The 9827-nt window shown below is 43.5% G+C and overlaps 1 protein-coding gene across 1 annotated transcript in view; it reads right to left on the reverse strand.

The window, feature by feature from the left end:
• DNAJB12 (DnaJ heat shock protein family (Hsp40) member B12) overlaps positions 1 to 7681 on the reverse strand; it is a 64830-nt gene extending 57149 nt beyond the window's left edge. Inside the window, exon 1 of the mRNA XM_075610782.1 lies at positions 7486 to 7681. Coding sequence (XP_075466897.1) covers positions 7486 to 7618 — 133 coding nt within the window. The 5' untranslated portion in view covers positions 7619 to 7681. The remainder of the gene's footprint in view (positions 1 to 7485) is intronic.
• Between the last annotated feature and the right edge of the window lie 2146 nt (positions 7682 to 9827).

The following is a 9827-nucleotide window of genomic DNA, read 5'->3' on the forward strand; positions in this document are numbered from 1 at the left end:
CTAGGGATAGTAGACGGATGGAGAACGCTCAACCCACTGGAGAGGGACTTCTCCTTCTACTCCAATGCACATAATTCATTTTCACGAATCGACGCAATATTACTAACACCGAACCTACTAAACAAAATAACACACATAGACATGGGAGAGATAATTATATCTGACCACGCAATGGTACGCCTAGATCTAGATATGGGACTGGGCAGAGCAAGCCCAAACACCTGGAGATTCCCAAATTACCTAAGCAATAACGAAGACTTTGTGAACTACTTAAGGAGAGCCTGGGAGAGATTTGACAACACAAACCAAGAACACAGAGCAAACCCCATACTCTACTGGGAAACATCAAAAGCGGTAATTAGAGGGGACATTATGGCATATGTATCCAGAAGAAAGAAACAGGCAACACAGGAATTCTGTAAGGCCAGTAAAGAACTAAGCGAGGCATTCAAAATATTCAAAACAGACCCAACACCCCAAAACAAAGAAAACTATAGCCAGAAAAAATCCACATGTGAGGTATGGCTAGAAAAAAAAGAACTAGGGAAAAAATCAGTAAAAGAAGCCAAATTTTTCCGACACGGTAATAAGACGGGTAGACTCCTGGGAAATCTTATGCGTAACTACAGGCCAACTGCGCCCATCACTAAAATATATGATAAGACAGAGATAATCACAGAAGCAAAAAAAATAAACGAGGTGTTCAAAGAATACTACAGCAAACTGTATAGGGACGGACAAATAAATACAGAAGCAAGAGATATATTTTTTAAAGATATTAAAATACCTAAAGTAAGTCAAGAAGAAATAGATAGTTTAAACTCCCCTATCACTCAAAAAGAGATAAAGGACACAATCCAAAACCTAAAAAACTGCAAGGCCCCAGGTCCAGATGGCATGTCAGGGGAATACTACAAACTCCTAAAAGAAAACTTGATAGAACCATTACAACATCTATATCACAAAGCCCTTAAAGACGCCACGTTTATGCAAACAAGTGAAACAGCCCACATAATGCTAATACACAAACAGGGCAAGGACCCCCTAAGACCAGAATCGTATAGACCAATATCACTGATCAATCAAGACGCAAAAATATTCACCAAAATTATGGCAGATAGGTTAGCGAACATTCTTCCATCCTTGATACACCCTGACCAGTCGGGATTTGTCAAAGGAAGATCCGCAGTGAAAAACATCAGAAAAGTACTAGCGGCAATAGAGTGGGTCAGACTACACAAGATAGAGAATACAGCCCTAGTAACAATCGATGCCGAGAAAGCATTCGATAACATAATGTGGGAACATGTGTTCTTTGTGATAGATAAATTTGGATTCAAGGGAAACTTTAATAACATGTTAAAGGCAATGTACAACACCCCAAAGGCTAGAATAATAGCAGCAGGACACCTATCAAGCCCATTCCAACTATACAGAGGGACACGCCAGGGGTGCCCGTTGTCACCCCTGCTGTTCAATCTAGCTATAGAGCCTCTGGCTATCTACCTGAGACAAATGAAAGACTTTAAGGGGATAAAGATAAACAAAACAGAATTGAAACTATCAATGTTCGCTGACGACATACTAATGTTCATGACTAACCCAGACGAATCAATCAAAAAGGTCCTACAACAAATAGAGACATTCGGGTCATTCGCAGGCTTTAAAATAAATATATCTAAAACAGAAATGATGTACATCAAAAAAAACCCAGATACTAGGACACCATATAATTTCCCTATAAAAGTAACAAAAAAACCCATCAGATACCTAGGGATAATGCTGGAGGCAGAAATTTCCAGACTATACGAGAATAACTTTAAACCTATCATAAAAAAAATAGTACAGGAACTAAAAAACTGGACGACACTACCCTTATCGCTATTTGGGAGAGCAAGTGCGATCAAAATGATATCGTTTGCCAGACTCCTCTATCCTATGCAGACTCTCCCCATGCTCCTCAAACATGAAGACAATACGGCAATAAATAGAGCGATGACAAAATTCCTATGGGGAAACAAGAGAAGCAGAATAGCTCTAAAAAAACTACAACTACCTAAGGAAATGGGGGGTATCAACCTGCCAAACATCAGGAACTATAACATAGCAAGCATAATGAGACATGTAGGAGACTGGATAAATGATACCAATCACTACTCCTCCCTAGAAATAGAAAAGGAGTTCTCTCCAGAGACCTCCCTGAAAGAGCTATTACATACTAAATGGGGAGATATCCCAGTGACACAAAGAAACAACATACTAATCAAAGATACTATAGTAACATGGAAAACGGTCAGGAAAAAGTTTAAATTGTCACATACAATCTCAAGATATCTACCAATTCAAGACAACCCCAAATTTATACCAGGGCATACCCAAACATCATTCCAGATTTGGAAACAAAAAGGGATTACTTGCCTAAAAGACGTGATTAACACAGACAAACAGGAATATATGACATTCCAGGAGCTCGCACAAAAATGGGACATCCCCCAAAACCTAATACATGCTTTCTCATATACACAGTTAATCAGTTTCTGCAAAAAGCTGACAAATCACAAAATCACAGTACTAAATAACAATAGAATAGACGACTATTTTAAAGCAAAAGAGCAGGACAAAAGTAAATTATCAGAGCTATACAGCATTATCAGAGATCAAGACATAGAGAGCACACACGCCAACACACTCAAGGCATGGAAAAAAGATTTCCCAGAAATACAAAACATGGAACAGCTAATACAGGGCATACACAGGGTGCACAAGATCATACCGTCAGAGACATGGAGAGAAATGCAATACAAAATAACACATAGAGCATACATAGCATTTAAACGACAGATAAAGACCAGGACAGAGGACACCACGTTTTGCCCAAAATGCAAGACACCAAAGGCGGACCTTAAACACTGCCTCTGGACATGCATACATATATCTAGATATTGGGACCAAGTGCTAGACTATATGAAAACAAAATTAAAAGTCTCATGGACAAAGGACCCAATACCTATTATATTTGCAAATATAGAGAACTGGACGGAGGGCAAACAAATCAGCAGAGCAGTAACCAGACCCACAGAGATTATACTACTAGCGGCAAGAAAGACCATTATGATAAACTGGATACAAACACAACAGCCCTCAATGGAACAACTACAAGACACATTATACAAACTAATGACAATAGACAAACTGGAGACGTCCACAGACAGAAACAGAACAACGAAAGAGTTCCGCCAGAGATGGGACTGGTTCCTCGAGGAAAGAGACTCGCAGACAGGGGACAGTCTAGTTCAGGGTAAAGACTGGAGACAGAGGACGGAAAGGGGTGAACAAGACTAACACGACAAGTTAGGTTAGAATACAAGGTTAAAGTTTAAGGTTAATTAGATAGGAATCGAGCTGGAGTAAAACGTATACAAAAAGTGTAATACAAGTATGTAATGAGGGAAACAGACCCGGAGAAAACACAATCGCTCGCACTCAGAGCAAAAAAAATGAATCCAAGCTTGAATTCAGAGTTAAGAAAAATGTATGATCAATATATGAAAAATATGTAAACAATATATGTGAACAATGTGCGACACAATGTATATGTAACAGCACAAACTTTTTCAAGTTGTTCGCCTGTATACTGAAAATGTACCCAATAAAAAAATATTTGTGAAAAAAAAAATTCAATGTAAGCCAATAGAAGATGAGATGTCCATTATCTTCCTACCAAAGTCTCACCGAGAAGAATTTTAAGATGTTGGACATGATTTTCCTGTTGTGGAACAGAACTTACTGTGGGTGGGGGGGGGGGGGGGGGGGAGGGGGGGTTATGCATCAGTCTCCCGGCTGCAAAACTGGTAAATCTAGTGCTGTTTTCTTTGGGGGCATAAAAATAATATCCATTGCTTTCAATAGGATTATTTTTCCTTTGATAAATAACTTCCTGCCTTGCAAGCGTCACTGTTAACCATTACCTATTGGCCATCCGGATGGAGAAGCCAGGACGACCAGGTTTACCAATTCCAGGGACCCTCCTGTGATTGAGAAATTCAACCGGCTGGAATTGTGAAGCCAGAAAGTAGCCTCAACAAAAGAAACAGCACACAGCATCTATTCTGTGCTATAGGATGATGTAACTACAGGAAATACATTCAAAGAAACTATTGCATGAACCAACATTGCTTCTCGTTTTGGGGATTTCTGGAGGCTAGAGATTGGCCGAGAGGGGCCCCACACAAAATAAAAGATTTCTGGCGATGACATGGGTGTACAAGCTAAGGGGCAAGAAGGGGCAATTGCCTCTATAAAAACGCAACTCTTCCCCCCCCCCCCCTCTAGCTGCCCATAAAAGCGAATATTGAATATTTGTATTTTTGTTGCACGTTACATGCCAGATACAGCACCTAAAGCCTGACTGTTAAAGGCGCAATCCCATGCAGCTTGCTCAAAATGCAACTCTAGACAATTTAAAATCAAACTTAAAAGCCAGGCAGAATTTTTAGGAACCAAAGTTTTGTTGAGCAGTAGTGGGAGAGGAGGTCTGGGCAACACACACACACTTCCCCTGCTCCACATACTGTCATTATTGAGAGCAGGGGTGGCCAGTTTCCTCTCACCCCACGTGCCTACCCTCTGTTTTAAACCCCCCACACACTCCAGACTAAGCGGTGCAGCGCGATTAACCACAGCAGGTGACAGCGAGCACTATCCCGCTTTACGGTCGTGCTAGCAAAGCATGCCGTCGGTCGCAGCAGTGACTGACCAGTCAGCACTGTGCTGGCATATACAGCAGTGCTTTAAGCAAACATTTTAGGAGCTCTGGATTTTTCCACACCAGCCAATGTCAAAAATCTAACAATCCAATTGGCTTCCTTCAACTAATCCAACTACGCTGAAAGCAAAATTTGGCTTTTTGTTTCTCTGGAAATTACAAAACTGCATTTCTTAGGGGCCACGTTTGTCAAAACAAGTATTTTCTTTGCCATTTTCCCACCCTGCCTTCATCAAAGAACCAAGAGATAAGGAAAGGGGGGGGGGGGGGGGGAAGAGAGAGATTAGGTGGATTCTGACAAAAAGTAGACAAAAGGAAAAAAATCAAACCTCACCCAAGTCTCAGATCACCATATCTACAAACCGACTTAATTATTTAAATACACTTGTAAATGCCAGATTTGAAGGGGTGGGGGTGTGATATTTGCTGGTCTGTTGGCAACTTTAGTTAGAGTAAGGCCTCGGCCATGTTAACCGCTTGCTGGCGGAAGCGTGCTGAGGCGCGCTCCCGCTCAGCACTGAGCCCCTACAGCCGCAATTAGAGCGGCTTTAGTAGGGGCTCACCTGCGCTTCAGCCCCCTGACGGCCCGTGCGGTAAGCAACCGCAAGGCCAGGGAAAGCACCCGCTTTCCCTGAGCCTCAGCGAGCAAGCAGGGAGCATGGACTCAGCCTAAGAGCTGAAGAAAGATCTCCCAGGATCACGGTCCTACTGTTGAACTGGAGTTAAGTAACAGACGTGCCAATATCAAAACAATGTACAGTACCTATTTCAGTTAAATGGCCAAGTAAGTGAGCCTACTTAGGAGCCAGATAAAGGGATACAAAGTGATACCATAGCATTTTGCGAAGTTCTAGGCCTGCTACACCACCATAACATAAGAGCTCCAACAGTGTGCCGGCACCATTACACAGGCCTTGATACACAGACACGCACATCTGCGCAGCACTTAGTGGAGTGTTATGATCTTGTGTAATGTGACTGCATTAAAATTATCCCTTTGTTGAGAATCACGAGGTACTGGTGAATCCCAACTACTTTATAAATATAGTGGTATTATAAACGTTCCTGTAGTCTGCCTCCATTTTGTTTGGCCTACGGCCATGAGTGAGCAGCGTACAGAGAAGGAGGACTCAGGCCCTCGTCACAGCAATAGGTGTTAGTCTGAGGTGAATTAGAGGGGTTACACAATGATACTGGAAACCAAAAATAGTCTGTGGTTCCAAAAAACAATAGGTGCGTCTGGCACATCTAGTGGAACAGAGACTGGTAGTTACAAGGGAGATAGAGGATAACATATTGAGGGAGTATCATCCATGGAGACTGAGAATTATGTGGTTTGTTAAAATAATACTAAGTGGGGCACTGTGTGTATCTCTTTAAACTTATGTCCCAATCTTTCCAAGTATCCTTTTACCCCTAAAAAATAATAATTATTATGACCAAGGTATGGGAGTTGGAACCTTAAACTATTATTAAAAGAATAAGGATTCCGCTGAATGGAATATATTGACTGTATTTGTCACCCTGTTCTCCACTTTGTCACAGTCACCTTTTTTCTTTACCACCAAATGACCCCCCCCCCCCCCCCCCCAACCATTGGGAAACACCACGGTCCCAGTGTGCACTGTAGCACGCACATCCCGCGCGAAGCTGTGTACTGGGGCCAGCCCCATTGACGGGACGGTGTTTCTTCGCGCAGCGCATGCCTCAAAGGCACTGGGGCCGCGGCCTCATGCAGACCATGGTGGGTCCTGCCAACTTCACTGAAGGGCACATTAAGTAGGCAGCATGGGGATAGTATTATAGCAAAAGAGCTGTCAGAGCAAGCAGCATCAACTTGCAGATTTACAAGGAATAAGATCAGGGCAGTAGCAACAAAGTAAATGTGTCCTGGAAAACTGGCAGGTCTGACATATCACCGACTGGGGCCCAGCCACCTTCTCATCTTTACACTGGATGTGCTCACTGGTTTGCTGTTGTGTAACAAACAAAAAACATAGGCAGAGGGGGTCCCTTGTATTTTGCTGCCCTGGTCTGTAACAGGCCAAGGCAGCAAAAGGCCCCCTCTGCCTATATAAAGCTTCCCTATTACACAGGGAAGCTTTCATTTTGCTAACCGTTGCTTTTTGTGGCACCTGATCTAGTCAGGGGCTCACTGGCCGCACTGCATCATGGGAGATGTAGTCCCTGTTGCCTCCTCCCCTCGCTTATTCACGGCTAAACACCGCTGTTAACCACAAATTCGTAGCATTGCCGAGTTTGTCATCTATTCCTCCAGAACAGTTTACTCAGCTCGGGCGCGCACACCCCCCTCTCAGGACCGGATAAAGCGGAGTACGGAATTAAACGGACACATCCCCCAGCATGCCGTGCGCGGCAGCCATGTTTCACGCACAGCGGGCGAGCCTGTAGTCTTCTGCCCGAGGTCCAACCACCTTTTCATTAAACTACAGGCACATAATCAACGAAGATACCCCGCCACCAGCTCGGTGAAACAGACCCCCTCCCTGCCAATGACATTCACAACAGGCGATAAACATTACACACAGGAAACAATGCAGGTTATGTTACTGGAAAGACTACAACTCCCATTCGCCTTTGCGGGCATAAAAGCTCAGCGCATGCTCAGTGCGGCGGCTATGACGCAACAGCAGAGCCCAAACTAATCAGCCCCTCCCTCTCTCTCCCCCGCTGCCCGTCTCCCGTTCCCCCAGACTCACCCCGGGCACGCGCGGTGGGAAACAACTTCTGGGCCTTCTCCAGGAAGCGAAGCGCCTTATCCGCTTTCTGGCTCTTGATGGCGCCTACGGCAATGGCGATGCAGCGCTCCGCCTCATCCCGGTTGGATTCCATTGCGGAATCACTCCTAGGGGGATCTGGGCTGGTGGGTGGCGCTCACATTGCGCGTCGCTGACAATCTGGCGCTGTTTGATGGCGTCACACACCATGGGGCGTTGAAGCAGCTGCTAATAAACATGGCCCAATAAGAATGCAACACATACTATCATTATGTTTCGATTTATTGTGTTATTTTTGGGGTGTCATTTATAGGAGCCAAGTAATTATTTTAAAACTGTATACAAATAAATCCCAAACTGCAAGTGCTTTGTTGGTAAAAAATAATAATAATCATCTTTGCCTATAGTATAGTGTCCTCAGGGTAGGTGCTGAGTTGGTTTTAAAGCATACAACAAAAAACAAAAATGCCCAAAGCTACTTCCATTGGGACAACAATACACAGTGTCCCAATGGAAGTAGCTTTGGGCATTTTTATTTTTTGTTGTATACATTTAGCCACGCCCACTAGCACTCCTTTTAACACTTATATGCAGTGTTCGACAAACCTATACATTTGCTCGCCCCGGGCGAGTGGATTTAACCCCCGGGCGAGTAAATATTGACCCAAGCAGCACACGTTTGGTACTAGGTGGCGAGTAGATTTTTTTGTGATTTGTCAAACACTGCTTATATTCATATATATATTATGTGGTAATGGTTGGTTTCTCAGAGCTTGTTGGGAATCTGTGTATTTTGGTTTTAAAGCAGCAATCCAGTTTTCCTAATTTAATTTTTTTTTAGTCATAGGATTGAAGCAAGGGGTCCCCGGAGCTGAAATGCGCTGATTTCAGCTCTGGGGACCCCCTGCTTTCCGAAGTTCTTATCTCCAAATGGGGTGCCAGTAGCAGTTCTGGCTGCGTTATGTGGGGCTATTGAAATGGCAACTTAAATGTCCTGCATCACGTGGACCAATAGGTAGCCGTCCCTTTCAACTTCCTATTGGACCGCATGACCAGGACATTTAAACCTGCAAACCTTCTAACGTCACGCCCCTATGGAGGTAAGTATCTCGGGAAGCAGGGGGGTCTCTGTAGCTGAAATTAACGCGGTTCACCTCCAGAAACCACCTGCTTCAAATGTATTTATTTTATATTAAAAAAAATACACATGGTTCTGCTGCTTTAAGCTTTTGTATCCCATGTTGACAGTGGTCGACAAATCACCATAAAATCTACTCGCCAAACAAATAAAATCTACTCGCCACCTAGTACCACACGTGTGCTGCTTGGGCCAATAGGAACTCGCCACGATGTTAAATCCACTCGCCCGGGGCGTGCAAATGTATAGGTTTGTCGAACACTGCATGTTGACAGAAACTAAGGCGTACTGTACTTATTATCATAAACCCAATGGAGATTCATAAAGGTGTGATAGCAGCGATCGCTCATTAACTGCTGGAGATACGAATAATTAACATTAGGTTTTTTCTTTATTTCACTTCTTAGGGCTGTTATATACAGGATGCGGCCGTGCGTTCCTATGCGAATGCGCGTGCACGTGCCGCATGCTTTTCCTGTATATAGTGCCAGGAGCTGCAGGTAATGTATATATGTGTGTATGTATGTGTGAGTATGTGTGTGCATGGGTTGTGTGACTGAATGTAAGTCCTTGATAGATTTTTTTAAAGAAAAAAAAAAAACTTTAATAAATATTTATTTTTTAACTTCTGCAAACACACACACACACACACACACACACACACACACACACACACACACACACACACACACACACACACACACACACACACACATCACCAAAAAATCTACTCGCCACTTAGTACCAAACGTGTGCTGCTTGGGCCAATATTTACTCGCCCGGGGGTTAAATCCACTCGCCCGGGGCGAGCAAATGTATAGGTTTGTCGAACACTGTAATATATATATATATATATATATATATATATATATATATATAAACACACACACACCCATATAAACACACCTCCACGCATACATACATACACACATACATACATTTGGGCGCAGGCAGCGGCGTGAAAAGATTAATTTCTCCATCTTCGCCGCTGTCTGTCGGCTCCCCTCTCCCTGCCGTGCGCGCGCGCGGCCCTTCTATAGAAAGGCTGACTAACGTCAGCCAACTAAAAATCCGCACGCGCCCGGCACTATATAACGTGCCTTAGGAATCAAGCATTGCCTGAACATTGATGAGACTTTACTGGTCTGCAAATCAATACTATCAGAAGATCAGATTAAATATTAGT

Source organism: Ascaphus truei, chromosome 8, assembly GCF_040206685.1.
Source record: "Ascaphus truei isolate aAscTru1 chromosome 8, aAscTru1.hap1, whole genome shotgun sequence".
NCBI classification, from domain to species: domain Eukaryota; kingdom Metazoa; phylum Chordata; class Amphibia; order Anura; family Ascaphidae; genus Ascaphus; species Ascaphus truei.